Source organism: Macaca nemestrina, chromosome 7, assembly GCF_043159975.1.
Source record: "Macaca nemestrina isolate mMacNem1 chromosome 7, mMacNem.hap1, whole genome shotgun sequence".
Taxonomy (NCBI): Eukaryota; Metazoa; Chordata; class Mammalia; order Primates; family Cercopithecidae; genus Macaca; species Macaca nemestrina.
The window spans coordinates 74,398,333-74,420,218 of NC_092131.1; the positions used below are offsets into that span (position 1 = coordinate 74,398,333).

The window sequence follows — 21,886 nt, forward strand, 5'->3', positions numbered from 1 at the left end:
ATCTGTGTTTCCTGAGAAGATAAATCCAGCATTTATTTGTTAGGGCCCATGAATACAACAATACAGCTTTCTTTATCACCCAGGCCAAGGGTCAGCTAGCAAGAGAGGAGAGTTAAATGTGAGAGAGGCAGGACAGGTGACTTCTGATGTGAGGAGGTTATCTGTAAAAGGGGAAGGGAATTGCTCAAGGCTTCCTTGGGGAGTCAGGGAGCCACTTGATAGCCCCTGACTTTCTGTGGTGAATACCACAAAGCAGGTTCGGGAGCCCACTGTGGGCAGTTGAAGGAGACGAGTTTGACTGACCTGTGGTTTTACTGTGGGCCAGTCTGACAGACAGAATTCCTAACGGGTAGACAATCTCGCTTGGTCTTAGGTCATGACTCTTTCCTAGGGATTAGTGTTTTCTGAATGAGACCCCCACACGCCAGTGGGAATCTAGATAACCATAGATACAGTGCATAGTTAGGACAACATATTTACCAAAATATCACCCAAAATATCACAAATTATCTCGTAAAGAAATCAATGTTTGGGAGGCCAAGGCGGATGGATCACTTGAGGCCAGGAGTTCGAGACTAGCCTGGCCAATGTGGTGAGACACCCTGCCTCTACTAAAAATCCAAAAATTAGCCAGGTGTGGTTGTGTGCACTTGTAATCCCAGCTACAAGGGAGGCTGAGGCACAAGAATCGCTTGAGCCTGGGAGGCGGAGGTTGCGGTGAGCTGAGATTGCACCACTGAACTCCAGCCTGGTGACAAAGTGAGACTCTGACTCAAAAAAAGAAAAAAGAAATCATAATGGAATTAACTTCCTTAAAAAATGAACAAGAAATACTTTTTGCTTGGGCCTCCAGAATATAAATTTATGACTTTGGGATGAAGCTTCTTTCCTTGAAAAAAAAAATAAATAAAATAAAATAAAATAAAGCCCTACTGGCAAATCAGTTGAATCATTCCAGCTGCGCCAGAGGCAGGATCTGACAGCTTTTCCTGAGCTCATGTGGTCCTAATCAGCTCAAGAAGAAAAGCCACCTTGGTGCCAGTTTGAAAGAGATTTTTAGTGTGTAATAAATTAGAGAACTTGAAAAACACGGAAAAAACTTTTTTGATTCTTTTAATCCAGTGGCTCTTGTTTTTTATTTTCAAGTTTTAGGTTTAGAAAGCAGTGAGAAAGGAGAGAATATTTGAATACGTTTATTTCATAAAATTCCTTTTGTGGGGAAAAAGAAAAATAAGTACCATGTGAGTTACTTGATATGAAAGTCCTTAAAAAGATGGTTAATTGTCCCTTGAAAAGAGGTAGATACTCATCACACCAATGAGCCTCGGAGTAAAGTCATAACGATGTCTACAAACTACAAAGGGAAAGGAACAGAGGCAGAGGAACTAGAGCGAGAGAGATTCTAATTTGAATATCACATCCTTGTCATATGGTCTGGTTACCTCTAACATGTAACCTGGCATCTTTTCTTTGGTTTATTCCAAAGTTTACTTTCTGCTCTGCAAAATGTTTGGGCCGAGCAGCCTGTGTGTCTCTCGTTGAATTCACTGATCATGTCAAAGCATCTCTAGAATTATGTCTTTAAAGTTGTACTCTAGCAATTACTTTTAGTTTGAGGATCCCAAAACTTTTTTTTTTTTTTTTTTTTTTGAGACGGAGTCCTGCTCTGTCACCCAGGCTGGAATGCAGTGGCGTGATCTCGGCTCACTGCAAGCTCCGTCTCCCGGGTTCACACCATTCTCCTGTCTCAGCCTCCCGAGTGGCTGGGACTAGAGGCGCCTGCCATCGCGCCCGGCTAATGTTTTTGTATTTTTAGTAGAGACGGGGGTTTCGCTGTGTTAGTCAAGATGGTCTCGATCTCCTGACCTTGTGATCCGCCTGCCTCAAGCCTCCCAAAGTGCTGGGATTACAGGCATGAGCCACTGCGCCCAGCCGAGGATCCCAAAACTTTTAAATGACCTCTTCTTAGATTTCACAAAGTAACCTGAAGACATAGAGAGGATGAACACACCTGCACAGGTTAGCTGAGAATCTTGAAAGGCCCCAGACATAACTGGAAACATCTCTGCTAGCACAAAAGAACATGTTCCTTGCTCCTCTGAAGCCTAGGGTGTAACCAGTTGCTTTTGGCTGTTGTTGCTGGAAGGAAAGCCAGGAGGTTGTTGTTGGCACCACCCCATCCTCCAAGTTATAGGTGCTTTAGAGTTATAAGCTGTGCTCTTAAGAGGACAGAAGTGACCTCCACTTGTGAGAAGAATATTATAGAGATGAACTGGGAGAGATTTAAATCATCCTGGTTGAACTGTACCAGCCTTGCTTAGCTAACAATTAGAATACCATGAATAAGTGTGTCTTTGGCTATTGAAGTCAAAATAGTACTACTACACATCTCTAACTGTGAAGGAAGCTGCAAATACAGTTCAATCAAAAGAAAATTGTAGAGTGCTTACATTTTAGAGCATGTGACCTTTTACATCAAATATACCTTTCCCCTGCCACTCCTCCACCCCCAAGACTGGATGCTAAGTTTTATTGAATATCTTTTTAAAATGTCACCTGGTCTCGGTTTGAGCTTAGTGGTTGGCCTATATGAAATGTACTGCTTAGAGAGAATGATTCCTCTCCCTGCAAATCTGATGAACTTTTTGCTGAGCCACACATCCGTGGCCCTGCACACAGTTACCAACAGAGGGATTTCAGTTTTCCTTGGGAAAACAGGCTGATGACTGAAAGGACATAAAGGAAGCCAGTGTCTGTGGCGGGAACATAATTCTGGTAGTAAATCAAAACAAATCAGTACAAGTTTGCCTTCAGAAATATGGAGAAAAAAAGAGAACGTGGTCTCTTCCTGTTGGGCTGTTCTACAAAATCAAAGCCAAAGATTCTAAATAGTGAGTTAGTTGTGTCATAAAAAGAAGGAAGCAGTCTAATTCAGTTTGAAGAGGAGATGAAGAACACATATCAAAAGCGGTCTTTTAGCAAAGTGTTTCACAAAAGGACATTTTAGTGGTTTGCATATGCATTAAAAAGCTGCAAGACATGGTGCATTCAGGTAAGTATAGAATAAATAGGAAATGGTGAGATCATCGGAGATTCCACACTTCACATTCACACAGCCGAACAAAGAGCTTCATTATCGTCATGGCGATAGGAGGACGCATCTGTGGCGCCATTCACCCCCTCCTGGAGGTACCTTCATCAGTGGCCGCGGAGAACGGAGAGCAGGTGCCTTCTGCTAGAAACTCAAAAATTATTTTTGAATTCACTAGAGTGTGTATCTGTGTGTGTAAGTGAGGGGGGTGTGCTAGAATCACACTTTCTACTTAATACCACAGTTGGGTGCTTAGCTGTAGCCACTGGTTCTCTTTCTACATTCACAAAACTGGCAGATGAAACATGAAAAAGAATACTGACTCTTTAATCTCTGCTTCTCCACCTAAGGCCCAAGGCAGGCTGACAGGGAACTTCATTCTGGAAACAGGACTTTCTTTCTTTCTTTTTCCTTTTTTTTTTTTTAAATTCTGGATTACTTTTTCTTTGGCTTTTGAAAACTGGGCTATAGGGGAATGAACTTGACATAGACTTAAAACAAGAACAAGTTTCCTTATCTAAAAAGTTACAGTCCTTGATGCTTACAGGAAGGTCATTTTCAAAACCCACAGGAGAAACACAATTATAGCCAGAAACTGCATTAAGTGCTTTATTTACTCGCAAAAGAGACAGTTTTTCATTTAGAACTGCTCATAGGATCAACTGAGGCTTTGATGCTGTGCAGACTTTTCTATAGATTTTGCAATTAGTGAGCTAGACGTCTTAAATAGCAGGCATCCAGAAATTGGTTTTTAGTTTTTTTTGTAAATCTATATGCTGAGCAATATTTGGTAGAATTGAAGGATATTTGATACTTATTGTGAGTTATGAGCTTAAGGACAGAAGACCTGTGGATGTTTTGTGAATGAGTATGCATCATCTATGGATTTTCCCCCCTAATACACTAATGACAGGCCCTGCTTGAATTGCTATCTGTGTGATTTACAACCTCAGGAGAGGTTTTTTCCTATACCACTGCCAATTGATATATTTTTATTAACTGTTAATATTGAATCATGCAGAAAACTTTTCATTGATTTAGAATGCGTCAATTTGTTAAGTTTAAAAAATAAATTCCCCTTTTCTTCATGATAACGTACTGAATTGGAGAACAAGGCTTTTAAACACTGATAGTGTTCTAGTACAAGGAGAATCAAAATAATTGTTGGCACAAGGGACATCTGAGATCACAGTATTTTACAAGCTGTTTTCAGCCCAACCAGGGAATTTCAGTCCCACTCATTCATTCCCTTCTCAACCTAAAATAGTTAAGGATAGAGTATTTTTTTAGGACCTATACCTTCTCTTTTTGGGGGAATTTGTTGTATAAATTAGAAGCGGTGGGCTCTTCAGCATGGAATTTAAAAATTTAAGGCTAGGAACTGAGGACAATGGTGGATTTATTCATTCAATCCATTTTTTTTTTTTTTTTGAGTGCCTACTCTGTGCTAGTCTCTAGAGGATATCAGAGTGTGCAAAATGTGTCACGGGCCTGTCCTCCTACGTTAATCTCCATCAGTCTTGATAACTGCATTCCCCTAGTCAGTGATTGGTTTAGGTTTGGAATATGATGAGACACTGGGCAATGAAACTCAAGTGGGAAGTCTCTCTGTGAGAGGTTGTTGAAAGTTGTATTCGCTCCGGAAATAGGGATTTACCACTACTTGCCTTTGAATGAGAAAGAGAGATGCTTATCAATCATTCTCACTAATAAGTTTGTAACAGTGACAACTGTATGGCATGTGGTATGTAGGTCTATGAAAGCACAAGGGGGTCAGACTTGAGCTGGGTGCATTCTTCACCTCCCTTCAACAATTAAGTGTTATCAAGTACTGAAGTAGTTAGTCTGATTAGGGCATAGGCAGAAGTGAAAACAGACAAAAGGGATGACGTGGACCTTATACTCAGATTTATTTTGTCTCTGGTGGACCCTGTGCTTCTGGAGGCCATCATTTTGTTAAGTCCACTAAACATCTTTAAAAAGAAATACACAGGTAGTGAGGCACAGGTATATAAAAACTAGTGTTTCAGAAAGTCAGAAATATTTCCAGGAGCCCAGACAAATTCCATTTGTTCATCTGTTATGTAGATTTTTAGAAATCCAAGTACTTTGTTGTGAAAACATAGATTCTTCCATGTAGCAGTCACTGTTGGTCGTCTGCTCAACAGCTATTCCGCCACTTCCTTCTGGGCAACAGAAGTCTGATTTTGGGTTTTGTGTTGGACGGCCGCCTCCTAAATCCCAGGAGAATAAACCTTGATTGTTTAAGCCAGATACAGTAATTCTACCCCCTTGCCAGTGAGTGGCTTAGGCTTGGGTACTCGATGACACATGGGACTAGAAGACACAAGAGGCTTCTCCCTGCTCCCTGGTGGGGAAGCGCTGCTGGGAATGTTTTCTGTGCACTCCAGAACGAACACAAAACATCGACTGACCCCTTCTGCACTTTGGACATTGCCCCATGAGGAACTGATGATGGGGATGCTATCTTGATCTTCTGATCATGAAGAGAAAGTTAAGTCATTTTTACTGGGATTGTCTGTTACGTGTAACCAGGTGCATTCTACTTGATATGCCACACCAAAAGTTCTAGGAAGCCAGAGAAGATGTGGCAGTTCAAGAAGAGGTTTGAATGACCTGACCTTTAGTTAACGGTGCATGTGTGGGAAGACTGTTGTATGTTAGACACATACATGAATTCAATCCTATGCCACTTATTTAAGTTAAAACAAGTTTTTTGATGATATGCAGGGTATCATTGAATGTTTTCAGGAAACAAAAAATAGTTTGTATAACATTGAGAACAAGATGCCATTAATAAGAAGTAATGGAATTGATTTTATTTAGGTTAACTGATTTAGGTTAAAATGGATGACTCAGAAGTATTTTTTTTTTTTTTTTTTTTTTTTTTTGAGACGGAGTCTCACTCTGTCACCCAGGCTGGAGTGCAGTGGTGTGATCTTGGCTCACTGCAAGCTCCGCCTCCCAGGTTCACGCCATTCTCCTGCCTCAGCCTCCCAAGTAGCTGGGATTACAAGTGCCTGCCACCATACCCAGCTAATTTTTGTATTTTTAGTAGAGACGAGGTTTCACTGTGTTGGCCAGGTTGGTCTTGAACTCCTGACCTTGTGATCCACCCACCTTGGCCTCCCAAAGTGCTGGGATTATAAGCATGAGCCACCGTGCCAGGCCAGAAGTATTTGTTTTTTTTTTCTTCTTCTGATCATTGCCTTATAAGAGCAATGACATAAAAAAAATAATTATTTTTGTCAAATACAAGGTTTAAAAAAAACTATAATAAAAGCAGCTACTAGGCAGGGTGCAGTGGCTCGTGCCTGTAATCCCAGCCCTTTGGGAGGCCCAGATGGGTGGATCACCTGAGGTCAGGAGTTTCAGACCAGCCTGACCAACATGGAGAAACCCCGTCTCTACTAAAAACACCAAATTAGCTGGGCGTGGTGGCGCATGCCTGTAATCCCAGCTACTAGGGAGGCTGAGGCAGGAGAATCGCTTGAACTCAGGAGGTGGAAGTTGCGGTGAGCCGAGATCGTGCCATTGCACTCCAGCATGGGCAACAAGAGCAAAACTTTGTCTCAAAAAATAAATAAAGAAATAAAAATAACAAAAAATTAAAAGCAGCTACTAATTGAAATAATAACAAGGAAAAGCTTGCGAATCCATGTGAGAATTATATTAGAATTTGTCAGTCAAATCAAAGTTCTGGCTTGCTCTCTGGGGAGACAGAACAGATTATGTGTTTGTGTTCTATGTCTCTCCTATGCTCTTCTAAGCCTGCACTGCCTTAGACCACTCCTCCATCTCTCTTGCCATCCTCTTTCAAAGTCCAGGGAAAATCTGCCTCCTCTGGGGCTTTTTCTCCATCCTCCCCTTAGTTGCTTTCACCCCTGGGGTTTCTGTGTTTTGTTTGCACATCTTAACAGACCTCATTTCATACTAGCTATTCAGAATTGGCTGTTTCATGCTGCCTCCTCTACTAGTATGTAAGCTCCTCGAAGGTGGAGACCATACCTTGGTTGTTTTTGAAACCTCACAGCAATGACACAGGCTTTGCATTAGTAAGTGCTCACAAATGTTAGGTAAACTTGAATAGGAAAAAAACGACTGCTCATATTCACTCATACAGTGAAGTACACAGGAAAATATTTGCCCAAGGGAAAAAAAAAAGTAAGATCTTTTGCTTACTAGGTTGGATATTACTATGTATACTCTGTTAAATTTTTCCCATTGAGATTTAAAACTTTACATCTTTGTAAAGAAGTCAGCTTCTTAATCCTACTCTTGTTTCATTTGAATATTGATGGAGCACCCTAAGAGTTATTTCACTACTCACCTTCTGCTGCTGTTCTCAGAATTCATCCGATTGGAGAGGAAAAGACAACCTTTCAGATACTCAGTTTGTGTTTACTGTTTACGTCATGGAAAACAGTGCCTTCTAAATACTAGTATGGTCTGTACTTTTCAAGCTTTCACATGAATATGAGTCAGCTGGGGATCTTGCTAACTGCAGATTCTGACTGGAGAAGGCCTTAAAACGTGAGTCTCTGAGTTCCCAGGGGGTGCCTACGCCGCTGCCCCACTGATGCACAGTGTAGTAAGCACAGCAGGGATGTGCCGCTGGAGCTCAACCCTCTCGCTGGTCTCTCGTCTCTGTGCTTGTCTGTCCATGGACTTTAAAAGCCAAAACAAGCACTGTCTCCCTGCCGGTACCTCCCCACCAAAGAAACAAACAAACAAACAAACAAAAAAACACAACCACAACCAACCAAAAAAACAAGACAAAATAATACAAATGCATTCCTGCATAAAAACCTGCCTTTATCTTGTCTCCTTGTGACAGTTTTTTCAGTTAATGGCCAGGCACACGATGAAGGCTGACTTGGCTTCTGAAGAAAGTCAGACATGGTAGCTATTACACGCATTTCCTTTCATGGGGATTTTCATATTCATATGGCAGAAGGGGAACGCTTACTTGCTTTGGGAAAAGTCCAGCCAATGACCAGGTTGCAGCTAAATCCCTGAAGACCCACCCCTGAAGAAGGGCTGAGATCAGAAAACAGAAAAAAGTCCCCCGTGCTATCTGCGTTTGGCCCACCCATCAAACTTTCCACCTTTTCTCTTTCCTTCACTTGCAGCTTCCGTTTCTGTGTGCAGTGGCTGCATACCCAAACCAACAATTAAATTCCCCCTTTGTTTGTGTGGCAGATGACAAATGCATGGAGGACATCTTGTGTTGCCTAGGCAGGCAGGGCACTTACTTTGATTGATGCTCGGTTGTGGAAAAAAATGAGCTGGGAAGGAATTACAATGGAGGGCCTGCAGACTGGAAGGGGATATACTAATTAGTCCTGCATTAAGCAGTCTGCTTGCATTTGGCGATGAGACGCCTTCAGGAGGGAAGTGTAGGGGTTATTGATGCAAAACAGCATGGAATGCATTATATCAGGTAGCTGTATATTAGTTTTGTTAGAAAGTATAGAAGTTTGTAATTAAGAAATAAACACTTAAGCTACTTAAAAAAAAAAAAAAACCCTCAAGTATATCGGATAGGCCATGCTTTCTAACTGCCTGTGATCTCAAAGGCAATCTGCAGTCCTTCTGTCTTTCTGAAATAACTCTTCCAGAGTTTTCTCAGACTGGGTCAGGTGCTAGGAAGGAAAAAACTGCCACCACACCTACAGTCTCTGGCTCCTTTTCCCTGAAATCCCCACAGCTCCACAGCGTTGAGCCTTGCTGGTGGAGCAGAACCTCATAAAGAGAAAGGAAGTTTTCCTCTAGGCCACTCGTTAAGGTTTTAGAAACTTGTTGCTGATTGGACCCACAAAGAACCCTAGGGATATCTAAGACAAATTCAGCTCTTTCTCTAGACAAAGGGCTGGATTAAATGGGAATAAAGAGGAGTGCAAAGCATGCATCTGTTTGGTTTAGCATTCTATTTTTGGGGGGCTACAGGCAGAAGTAGAGTGGTAGGTAGCTGCACTGAAACCTCTCATAATTGAAGAGCCACACAGACACCATAGGTAATTGGAGTGTGTAACTGTGAGTGATCATCTCCCAAGTCTGTACCTCCTGAGCAATGGAGAACTGGAGGGAAGAGGAGGTGAAGACGCTCCAGTAATTACTAATGTGAATGGTTTAAAATTCTAACCTTTAAATGATGATTTGACCTGAAGAATTGGTGAAACTGGTTTTAAACAAAAGAAATCACAGAGATCTTTGGTGACAGTGTGAAAGAAGGGGCCCTAAAACTCCCTTGGTTTTACAGTTCTGGTGTAGTTTCACTAACCTACCATGTTGGCATCAATAATATGATTCTTACTGATTTCTTTCTGTTGAAATCCAGTGAACTATCAGTCATCTCATGTTAACTTAGTGGAAGAGTAGATGCTCTAAAGTTCTTGGTTCAATTTATCAGAGTTGTAATCCTGGTACAGCTGATATTCCTCTTTACTTTTCTTATTCTAGAGACAAGTTCATTTATGGATTTACAGATGCCTAGGCAAGGAAAAAAGATATAAGTGATAAAGATAGTATTTTTAGTTATCAAAGACTATTAAGTCTTTTAAAAAAACATTCTATCAAACTGGGGCATAAGACAGATATTTAAAAATCAGAAATATTATCAGATGACTACAACCTATCTTTCAGGACAGAACCAGGAATTGTGCCAATAGCTCTAGGAAGAAAAACTAAATAGTTAATGTGGTTTATTTTTTAACCATCCCTTTGTTTTAGAATTCTATCTTATTCTTGACCTGATTCTATGTCGCCATGACCTTCTCCTGCCAAGAAGGCACAGTTGAGGCATCCTTCAGTAATAGCCTAGGGTTTTGGACAAGCAAGATGCTGTGCTGGCTTTTTGCCTTTTCTTCCAGTGTTTATACAACCAAGACTTATTACATGGTCTGTCATTTTGTTACTGGGCTGGCTTTGGTTTGAGAATTAGGTAAACATCAGACATTCCATCACACAATTTTAGACTCAATCTTACTTTATAATGATGTTAATGTTTATTGTACAAAGCGAGATGCATTTGTATATTTTAGCATTTTATTTCAGTCACAGAATGCAAAACCTGACACTGGAATCAGTTTGATTTTTTTTGTGTGTGATTGAAGATATTAAGCACTACAAGAACGCTGAAATTTCAATCTGATTAGGATCAAACTTCTTCAGGATCAAAACACTCTTTTTCCTCCCCCTACAGTTTTACTAATTGTGTGCTACTTGACATTGTGGAGTTATTCCACAGCATGATAGCTAAATATGTGAAGTGTATTTTACTATGCAGAATTATCAGCTCATTCTATTTGTTTTTCATGTGTTTAAGGTTATTAAAAGAACTCCAAATTAGAAGTCATGTGTATGAGTTAAAAGAATGAACCCAATCATTGTTAGTAGGCTGAATCATAAAGCAATAGCCAGTATGTCAATATCAAGTAATGAAAAAAATCAGAATTTGAAAGCATACCTTCTCTGTTTATTAGCTGGCAAGATACCAGAAAAATTAGGAGAATAGCACAATAGTGAATGGTGGAGTGGTTTATTTTCAGCACTCTCAAATTATTCCGGGTACGGGAAATGAGATAAGAGTAAATCGGAAAGAAAGGCATCAAACATATTTGTTGGAGACCTTTGCTTAATGGGGAGAAATGAACTGCCCTCGCTCACTGTTCCTGAGGAATTGTGTTTCTTCAAACTGTAAATCAAATCCCAGAGAGATAGCATGATGTTTTCCAAATAATAACTGAGGAAGACAAAGTTCTTTTTGTTTTTTTTTGTCAGCATCAGGTTTCTGAATTTAGACCTTAATTAAGATTCCAAAATGAGAAGGCATCCCCCTCTCCACACATGGTCTATGACAGTGTTCCTAAAAGCAATATATTCATTTGTGAAGTCTGGATCTCTAGCCTATATTATTCCGAAAATATATCCATGGCTTCTTTCAAAGATCCTGATTTTTTCTCCATTTTCTCTAAACTCTGAGTAACAAAGAACCTGATGTTTCTTTTGAGGAAACCACATCATTTTTTTCCCCAATTAATTGAAGAGCCATCTGCTTCTACGATACACAACACCCATTCATTCTCAGCAACAAGTGTGTTCCCTAAATCCCTGGTGTGCAGTATCAAGACACACGCTCCGTGTTGGGAGTAGAATCTGCTGTCTTGCAGGCAGACTCTTTCCAGAGACGTGGTGCATACACATTCTGACACTGAACTTGGTTTCATGTCAGTGTTGCTAACGCGGGGTTAAAAACACAGTACAGGATGTTCATACTTTAAGACGCTGGCTAGCTCAACATCTCCATGTTTCTGAGTTTGAAATGAAGAAATAATTGCAAAGGGCAGGAAAGATATGAAATAGCTCTCTTTGACCATGATAAGAAAGGGGAGAGGAAGTAAATACAAAGGCCACTTGGCTGGCTTTTTCTGCATAAACGCTTCAACTTTAGGCTGTACCATCTCATCTGTGGCACCCTGCGTGTACAGCCACGTGTTGTTTAGTGATGGGAATACATTCTAAGAAATGCATCGCTAGGGTATTTCATCAGTGTGTGGATATCACAGAGTGCACTGACACAAACCTAGATGGTGTAGCCTACTATACACATGGGCTATATGGTATAGACTAATGCTCCTGGACCAAAAGTTGTACAGCATGTTACTCTACTGAATACTGGTAGGCAGCTGTAACACAGTGGTAAGTATTTGTGTATCTAAACACAGAAAAGGTGCAGTAAAAATACAGTATTATAATCTCATGGGACCACCATCGTATAGGTGGTAGGTAGTTGACCAAAACATGGCTAAGTAGCATGTGACTATATTTAAATTCAGAGGTCTGAACTGGGATTAGAACCTTCTAGGGACATAGCTGTGGGTGGGGTGGGGGAGTACTCATTTTTCAGGAAGAGTCTATTGAATGGTCATATAAAGGACCTCTGGTCAGAAGAGGGCCACCAGACCAGTGCTCTAGTCAGACCCCTTCCATGGAAAGAGTGAACAGCTAGGGCGGTTGGATGGGGGGTCCTGCACGATTCTGCTGGTGTGTCGCTGGAGCCAGCCACATCACTGATGCTCCTGCTTTGCTCACATGCACAGAAGGTCTTTTGGAGTTCAGCCTGTGGCTCAGGGGCTGGCAGCCATATTCAAAGAGCTGAGATAAGTTTCTCTTCCCCAGGAGTTGGAGGATGGAGATAGCTACTCTTCTGAATAACTCTCTTTCCAGAAACAGCGAAAACACTGCGTTCGAGAGCTGCTGTGTCCACACGACGTGCTCTGCCCCATCTCCCTGGCTTGCCCCTCACCCCAGTTTTGTGGCTGGTCAAGTAGGCATTTTTATACGGCTCTGGCTTATTTGAACTTGTCTTCTCCCACATGTATTTTGAAACTAAGACCACAAATTTCAGAGTGGAAGTTGCTCTCCAGAAAATGAAAGGGTCAAGGAAGCACTTAAGACAAAGGTTTCCCCACCACTTCATAGGAGAGACAGCACAAGACACCACAGAATTCTGGGCGAGTGCCTAAAGATCTAGCAATTTCTCTAGGCCCGAGGTCCAACTTTCAATCTAATTCTAACACGAGTTGAAATGATTGATGTCTCACTTTTTCTCACTGCACACTGACAGTCATCTGAAATGTACACAGGAAAGATGAAGGGAAAAATCAGCACTGAAGCCAAACAAGCCTCAGAGAGAGCTGACACCAGCCGGGGTTATTCCCCCGCACAGGAGGTACTTACAGTCCAAGTGACTGTGCCTGATGCCCTCCACGTCTTCAGCATGGATGAAGTGGTAGCATCTCTTCCCTACGATATCTACAGGGGTCAGATCCATATAATCACTAATCCTACAAAGAGAAGAACACAGGCTGGAATTCAGAAAGGAAGAAATAGAAAGAAACTGTCAAATAACGTAGAAACAGATCTACTGACACATTTCATTATACTACTGTACCCGTGAGGAGGTGGCACTGTGAGGGAAGCCCTTTATAGATAAGATGATTTCTTTAACACGTAACCGTCTTTTTTCAAAAGTAGGAAATGTGTTAGATCAAGCGATTGTGTGTCAATAATTAGATAGGTTTTTCTCTTTCTTTGGCATTAAGAATGCACATTTAGACAACATAATTTCATGAAATTATTGAGAATCAGTAACAATGCAAGATCCTCATTACAGGCCAAGATAATTCAAGGTTACATAATAAAATAAAAACATGTTATGTTTATACCAAATGATTAGAGACACCTTTCATTTAAACAGATTGGTCTTCTATTGGGTATTTCCATGAAAAAGGGCTTCAGCAGCTTCTTGGCACAAAGTCCAAATTGGCATTTCAAGGGATATAATTTAAATGCTGAGACATACAGATGCCTGGGGGTATTATCTTTTTTAGTCTTAGTCATTTGGGAGCTCAGCTTTCACTCCTGGCCCTTTTAACTGGTACTTTGTGGTGGATTCCGCACAAAAACTTTTAAACCATTTCAGCAGCTCTTCCAGGCTTGTGCTTGACAGTACGTGTGTGTAAGCCTCTGTCACTGATTGTCCAGACGTCGATGTCCTCAGGCAGAGCATGGAAAAATAGAGTCCAAATTGGAAAACATGTTGGGGGAATCTGCCTGGTTGACACAAACATGTCAACATGCTTGTTACCCTCCGTATTACCAAGTGCAGATTCCTTTTGGTCAGTCCAAAGTGGAATATATTTCTTGTTTAATTTATTCTCTTTACTCTTCATGCCTGTTTTTTTTTAAATTTTATGACTTATGGCATATGGTCTATTCAAATATGAAGTAAATCTTTAGAAATGACACATTTAAGAAACACATGTGATCATAGAGAGTTTTCTGGCCCCCAAGGCAGGGAAATAAGAAAGAAAAACAAACAAAAAAAGAAACATAATTAAAATATATTACCCAGTGAGTGAATTTCTCAGTGTCTAGCAATTCAAATAATATTTTTTGGCCGAACTAGGATTTTTGGTAAGATAAGATTAATTGGGGACATAAAATGGAGGGTTTTCTAAGGATTTCATGGGTTTTAGGTATGACACAGATTAGCTGGTGTTTTTCTAAAACCATTAGCTATCTTCCAAGCGCAGTTACACCCCCTTTCTGCAAATGAGGGAACAAGGATGTCATTAAAAGACCCTCCCTCACTGGTGTTTCTGAAATTTGCCAGCTCCTCTGAAAGCATTAGATGTCGGCTTTGCCTGAGGCCGTCCTTGGGAATGCAGAGAAGAATGGTCTGCAGAGTCAAGGAGCAAGCCTTAGTTTCTAGTTAACAATTCCCTAATTAAATAATAAACCCCAGGAAAAAGCCACTCCATTCTTCAGGGAAGGCATTTCTTTAGTTTATTCTTTTCTTGAATTAAATCCTTCAAAACGATCCAAGCCCTTCTCTGTAGCACAGCCTGTTACTGTGGTGAATGTGACTAGCCCGGTGTGTAAGGGTGTCTTAACATCTATCTCGAAAGCACCTGACCAGTTGGATGACCTATATCAGGATCAGAATCCTGATGGCATCTTTTACTCTGAGCCTCAGTTTCTTCTTCTGGAAAACAATCCGAAAGGTTGGTGAGGGGATGAATGAATGGAATGAAATTAACATCGCATAGTGCCTGGCACACAATATGCTTTTCCTCAGATCAAATATGCAATTACCTTTCATACAGGTATTTTTCATAATTACTATCATCTGCAGATGGGAAATAATGCTATATTGTATTGGCTAATAAAGGGGACTGTGAAAGCTTTTTTTTTTTTTTTTTTTTTTTTTTTTTTTTTTTTTTTGAGGAAGAAAAACGCCAAAAGCAGGTCACAGAAAATGATCTCAATTACTAGAGTGGCACCATGAGGCATTTGGGTCCATGGAGCTTGTCAAAAGAATTAATGAGTTGATCACGGGAATGAAAATTAAGTGATGTTTTGGGATAGGACAATCATTGGAAGTTTGGTAAATAAGACGAAGCCCTGTTCTTTGGAGGGAGAGGTGGCTGGTAGCTAAATCAAGCGAGCTGACTTGTGTTTTCAAAAAAGCAAAGCCATAGTCCATCCTCTGACTTGACGTCTGTCTTCCCTGGTTGGATCTCCTTCTCCAGCATTCTACATTTTTAATTAGAGAAGAAATAGCTCTGTGGGCTGTAATTGGGTTCTTTCATGGGTACATATGTATGAAAAGTCCCCCTCAGAGGTTATTCTTTCTGGTCGCTTGCCATTCAGTCTGACTTCTGAAGAAAAAGAAGAGACTCCAGGGAGACTCCACAGGATGTAGCTAAGTACATGGCCTTTTGAATCTCTTGGCTGAGGACAAGTCAGTCAACGTTTCTCTCTTAGCTGTAATTGCCCAAAGGCAATGGAGACAGCAGCAGCACCTGCCTCACAGGACTGTCCTAAAGCTTAAGTGAAATCGTGCAGGTGATGAGCTTTGCACAGGGCCCGTGTGCAGTAAGTGATCAGTAAATGCCAGCCATCTTTATTAGGACCTGCCAACTTCAGCGATCATCCTGGCTAACGCATGTTCCCTGATGTTCTGTGACCCTTCCAGAATACCTTAGACATACCCATGATGTCACGATCATAAACATTTTAATAAATGCCAACAAAACTTGAAATGCAGATTCAGAGTTTCTTATCAAATAACAGCAACACGTTCATGAGATCTTCTACCCTATTGAACACTCATAGCTCAGGTATCTTTTCCCAAGGTGAATTCTTTCCTTTGAATCAGATCCTGGTCAGAAATGATAGACAGCTTCCAACTTGACTTCAACATCTTCAGTGCTTCCCGGTGGACTGAATGCAGGGGCTATCTTCTTGGTTAGTCTCTGGAGAGGTCAGTTCTCCAAGTCACTTGACCAATCTGCTCTTAAGTTTCTCCTCTGAAGGCACTGACGGGGCTCAGTGAACAAGCCTGACAACAGTGCTGCAAAAGCATCCTCTCCAAATTGATGCAGTAATTCTCCCTGTGGCACCCGGGGAAGGATAGTATTGCCAGAGCTTCCTTCACACACCTGGTATGTGGGCAGCTCCTCTCCACCGCCCTCCCTGCACCCCATGGTTTCCTCTTCAAATCAGTCTGATGATGGGCTGCTGACTTCTAGGTGAAAGGTCTGAAGGGGCAATGTCCCATTTCCTTGTCCCTTGCTTTGTGCTTAATGGAAAAAGTGAACATTTTAACTAGAGGCTAAAAAGTCCTTTTATAAAAGCTTAGTCTTGAGGAAGAACTGCCAACTCATTTATATGATGAGTCATCTTTTTCTTAATTTATAAAAGTGAAATCCTCAGGATGACAAAGTTTTATTTAATAGCTTTGCAAATTTCTTTTTCATCCTTTTTCCTCTGTGGACCTCAGATTCTCATTTGTTCTTTCCGTGCTTAGCGTCTGTGTGAACACTGACCACTGTGAGGCCGGGCCCTCGAATTAGGCAGAAGTGGGTGCCACTGAGGCATCAGGCAATACATTTTACTGCATCATTTTGCCAATGGCGTCTGAGCCCTGCTTTCTTCTTAGGTTCTCAACCAAAAAGGGCCTTCTTTATACCATATGGATGTCTGGGTATCCCGATTCATTTAATTGTTGTCCCTAACATAAATCAGGGCAGCAATGTAAATTTTAAATAAAAAGCACATTTGGTGTCAGTCCAAGTGGCCATTAAAAACATGATCAGGATTTAGAATGAGCCTCACTGGGAGAGTACCATCCTTCAGACGGCTGAAACACAACCCTCACCAATGTGCAACGTGCAACAGGGCAAATGAAAACAAAAACAAAGTACCTATTTTCACAGTAAATGATATTGAGGTCCATATTTACTCGAGTGACAAACATATGGCAGTCAATTCTGACTTCATTGATCGTCGGGGGAGGCAAGGCATGCGCAACAACCACGAGACCCATGATTTGGCTGGGGACGGTCCTCCCGTGGGACAGCGACACTCTGAGGCGTAGCCGGCCTGTTATGTGAATCACCTGTAAAAGAACATTAAGTACAGGACAGCAGTCAAATTTACATCCCAGATATAACAGCATTTCTTTTAAGAAATGCAAAATTACATCTGGAACAACCAACATTAGCTTGTATCTTCTGTAATCATAATGGCTGTCGGCATGCCCTCAGCGTCCTTGTGGCAAGAGACAAAAAAGATAGTATTACACTCCAAGCATTACTCAAGGCAGCATTCTTATGGTGCTGTTGCTATTTTTAAAGGACTTTTTTTTTTTTCACATTAAGGGAAAACTCATAACCAAATAAAATGACCAAAAAGTTGAGCACTGAGCTGCAAAAGGACATGCATTATTAGCCCTTATTAATGGACGATGTCTGTCTCTCTCCAGGTCTGTACTTGAGTGGGATTATATGGCCATCTCCTTTCAGATGTGTGGCTCTGAGCCTTCCTTCATTCAGGGGTTGATATTGCAAAAGGCCAAATACTCCAATGAATAAAACTCTCGGTGGCAATGACATGAATGGGTTCTTTCGAGGATAGATATTTCCTGTTAGGCAGCACTGAATTCCCAGTGATACAGTGATTTATTGCAGTGCCCTATGGGGTTGATGGTCAGAGGACTTTGGCCCGTGATTTGTCCCTGGGGCTCATACTAAAGTAGGGTCAGGAAGACTTGAACCATCTTAGTGGCAGCACAGAGGTATTTGCCTGGAAATAGGAAGGAAAATATTGGGCTGTAATTTTCAGTTTCTTGGCCAAAATAGTCCAGGCCACCCGGAACCAAGCAAACCTCTGCATATAAACTGCACATAGATGAGCCATAGTGACAACTTTCTCAAATGATGCTCTGGGGAAACAAAATCATAAAAGGGTAAAAAATAGGAAGGATTTGTGCCACTATGCCTTAGGTTGCAGAGGGAAGGGCTGGGTGGGGGGGGTGTGCACACATGTGCATGTCAACTCTAGCTGTGTTCCCAGGACCCTGCTACAGTGTGGGGAATCCTCCAAAGCATGTGAAATGGAGATACTGCCATGATTGACAGTACCATGGAGCTCAGTTTACCAGCTGAGTTTCCATATGTGCTTTACTGCTCCAAATGCATCACCGAGTGCCAAACTATCTTGAGATTCTACTTTCCCCCCTTTGCTATAAGGAACTGGAGTGGGAAGTAGGTCTCTTGCTTCCCAGGAACAATATGATCTAGGTCTGCTTTCCTTCCTGGGGCTCCACTGGCAATTCCTTTTCCATTTTATTTTTGTTTCTTTTACGTTACTTGGTTTTCCAATAGTGGGCCCACACTACTGTCAGTCAGGAAGCAGGATCAAAGCTTACAGGGCTGCCCTTCAGAGTCCTGGCTGTTTTAAATAATACCTTTTCCCTGTCATCCTTCACATTAGCGCCCACAGCTGTGGATCTGGAAGCACCAATAAGGAGGATTATTTAGGTTATTTCAGCGGCAGCTTTTCGACCACCCACATTTGAAGTTGACTAAATTCATACTTAATGCACCTTTGCTTTAAGCTTTGGTCAGATGAGCTACTTTATGAATATTTGAAAATGTTCCTAGAGGCAAGGATGCTAAAACACCATCACAGACACACATTTTTGCAAGACCTCATTAACTAATAAAGAAATAGCTAAAAGAAATGGGATTAACTTCACAGGAGGGGTGTTAACAGTCCCTGGTCCTCCTCCCAGCTAGGCTTACATAGATGCTCATTTATCATTATCTGTCTTGTTTTATCAGGAACACTCAGCTTCTTGGAAAAACACAGATCTATAAATGCTCAGGAAAACACACATCCAGAAATGATATGCTAAATAAATCCCCACTTGGTATTCTATTCCAAAGCAATTTAAAGGCGTCTGGGTTGGAAAACATTTGGGGAAGGCAGACAGGCTACTGGGAGGGAGCTGTCGGCATGTCACATTGACCTGGCCTCTGATCTCCAGCTTTGCCTGTGGCCTTCATGGTATTGAAGGGGGTCAAAGTTGGGTCCAGTAGGAGTCTAGACTTGCAATTTTCTGATTCTGTTACCACCGGCAAGTCACGCAGCCTCTCTGTGTCTCAATTTTCTTTTCTGTGAAATGGAGCTAATGGTGACTATAAACTGTAAAGAATTCTACACATTTAATTATTATGTCTCTGTTTGCCTTTAAAAATACCGACCAGTAAGGACAAGGACCAAGTATTAATCTGGTGTTGTTCAGAAGTCTAATAAATGACTTACTATTTTAAAGGATCATAAAATTTCACATTTGGAAGAAAATTTGGGAGGGTCTATCTTCGCTCCTTTCCCTTTTTATTTTTAGGTGAAGAAGGAGACTCCAGAAAGCTCATCCCTGCCCAAAGTCACCTAGCTTGTAAATGGCAAATAGTGCCTAGAACCCAGGTTTCCATGTCTTATTTAAGAGTCACTTCAACTTAGTTATACCTGTGTGCGTATTCACAATGAATGAAACATTAGAAATATATACCAGATGCCAATTTATTAAGTAAACTGTATATGAACTTTTGAGAAGATTTCATTTATAACTAGAAGCTCAAGTTATTTGAAAAATCTTTGAGAAGTAGCATAAACTAAAAAGAAAACTAAGAAAATTACCAAAGTAGTAACTAAATAGTTGTCAAGAAATGTCAAAGAACAATCAGAGGGTGTGTTTGTCTGTCTGTATGTACGTGTGGGTTTCAGGGAGGGTGGAATTGAAGAGAAGAAAGGGATATCTGTTAGATCCCACAATTTTTAGGTTTAAATTAACATATTTTTTCCAAATTCATTTCATAATGCCAACAGAGCTTTTTTTCCCCAGCTGACAGGTTATGTTCAAATTTCAGAAACATGTCTGACAGCATGTATCCAAACATGTAGACAGCTGGATTTCTCATTTTATAGTTGCTTTTAAGGCCTGAGATGTACAGAAAAGAATATTGTCAAGATGGCCTGGGTTCAAATCCTAGCTCTGGCACTTAATAGCCACACAACTATGATCCTAAGACAATTGAAATGACTTGCTTTGTTTCCAGGTTAGTATATCAAAGATTTAAAACCTAGAACAAAAAAATAAGTACACTGTCAATATTTTTTTTTTTTGAGATGGAGTCTTACTCTGTAGTCTGGGTTGGAGTGCAGCAGTGCGATCTCAGCTTACTGCATCCACCATTTCCCAGGTTCAAGCAGTTCTCCTGCCTCAGCCTCCTGAGTAGCTGGGATTACAGCCATGCACCACCATGCACAGCTAATTTTAGTATTTTTAGTAGAGACTGGGTTTTACCATGTTGGCCAGGCTGGTCCTGAACTCCTGACCTCAATTGATATGCCCGCCTTGGCCTCCCAAAGTGCTGGGATTACTGTGCCTGGCAGTTCTTTTTTTTTTTTTTCTGAATAAAGTTAACACAAGGTATTTTCCTGGTTCTTTAGTTTCTAAAACACATAATCTATGAGGCACCTTGCTAGGTGCCGGGAAGCTGACCAAGGTAAATCAAATGTAAATCTGTCCTCAAAGAGTTTACAGACTCTAAGTTGGGGGGGGCAGGAGGAAGACATCTATAATTATTTCTAATACGGCCATAAGAGGGAGATGATTCCATATCTGATCAAGAAAGTGGGTTTTGATCCTGGTTATGTGATGGAGTCACTTGTGAAGCTTTGTTAACATGTGAATTCCCAGACTCTTTCCCCCAGAGTTCTAATTTGATAGGAATGAGTTAGGGTCCAGGATTTGTTTGTGTTTTAAAACTTCAGAGGTGATACTAACTACCTGAGAATATCTGGCAAATGGGTTTGGAGTTACACCAGTGGTTCTCAACCATGGCTACACATTGGAATCAACCAGGGTGTCTTGAAAAGTCCCCCTGTCCAGGCTGTACCTGAGAGTTGTTAAATGTGGATCTCAGGTGTTGGGGCAGTGGCATCAATATTCATAGACATTTTTATAGTTTTGCAGGCTGGGCATTGTGGCTCACACCTGTAATCCCAGTACTTTGGGAGGCTCAGGGAGGAGGATCACTTGAGCCCAGGAGTTCAAGACCAGCTTGGGCAACATAGGGAGACTCCCATCTCTACAAAAAATTAAAAAATGAGCTGGGCATATTGGTTCATGTCTTTGGCCCCCAGCTACTTGGAGGCTGAGGTGAGAGGATTGCTTGAACCTAGGAGATCGAGGTTGCAGTGAGCCATGATTTCACCACTGCACGCCAGCCTGGATGACAGAGCAAGATCTTGTCTTAAAAAAAAAAAAAAAAAAAAAAAATCCAAGTCTTACAGGGCTGATTGGAGGGAATGAAAATGTGTGCAAAGTGCCTTGGTATAATGCCTGATATGTAATATATGTTCAACAAATACTGTTTGATTAATTAACAAGCATGTTCCATAAGGAAGATTTGGAATAAGATCTTCAGGAGTTCAGGGTAGGAAGAAAATACTTTCAGCTGAATGGATCCAGGAGCATTTCAGTTGGTGTCAGCAGGAGAAAAGACAGAGATGGGGCCAAGGTGGCAGGTACAATCAATGGAAATTGGCAGTGGGACCTGAGGAGGAGGGCTGGTATCATAATTTTTGTGCCTGTCCCACAGGATGATGATGACAATAGACTAAATGGTAAATGGTAACTAAATGGTAACCAGTGGAGACAAAGATGATTTCCCTGTGAACAGTCTGTACTCAGCAGCCTGGGAAGATCCTGGAGAAGGTGTTCAGGGGATAGTTGAAAATAAGAGTTAGGCACTTAAGTGATGACAGTTGAAGGTATAGTTCTGGAAGGTTATTTTTTTTTCTTCCTGGAGGTGATAAGTAAAACCAAGAAATTCAATAGAATTGCCAATGGAG

General features: G+C 41.2%; 1 protein-coding gene and 1 long non-coding RNA gene across 22 annotated transcripts in view; one reads left to right on the forward strand and one right to left on the reverse strand.

Annotated features, from left to right (window-relative positions):
- Positions 1 to 21,886, forward strand: part of LOC139364052 (uncharacterized) — a 108,599-nt gene that overhangs the window by 42,058 nt on the left and 44,655 nt on the right. The window lies entirely within an intron of this gene.
- The window catches only part of LOC105477952 (neuronal PAS domain protein 3), an 861,371-nt gene that overhangs the window by 12,755 nt on the left and 826,730 nt on the right, over positions 1 to 21,886 (reverse strand). For all 21 annotated transcript variants that reach the window (XM_071099313.1, XM_071099314.1, XM_071099312.1 and 18 more), the window contains 2 exons: positions 16,888 to 17,081; positions 12,854 to 12,960 (listed from right to left, as the gene is read on the reverse strand). In XM_071099313.1, the coding sequence (XP_070955414.1) occupies positions 12,854 to 12,960; positions 16,888 to 17,081 (301 nt within the window). The remainder of the gene's footprint in view (positions 1 to 12,853; positions 12,961 to 16,887; positions 17,082 to 21,886) is intronic.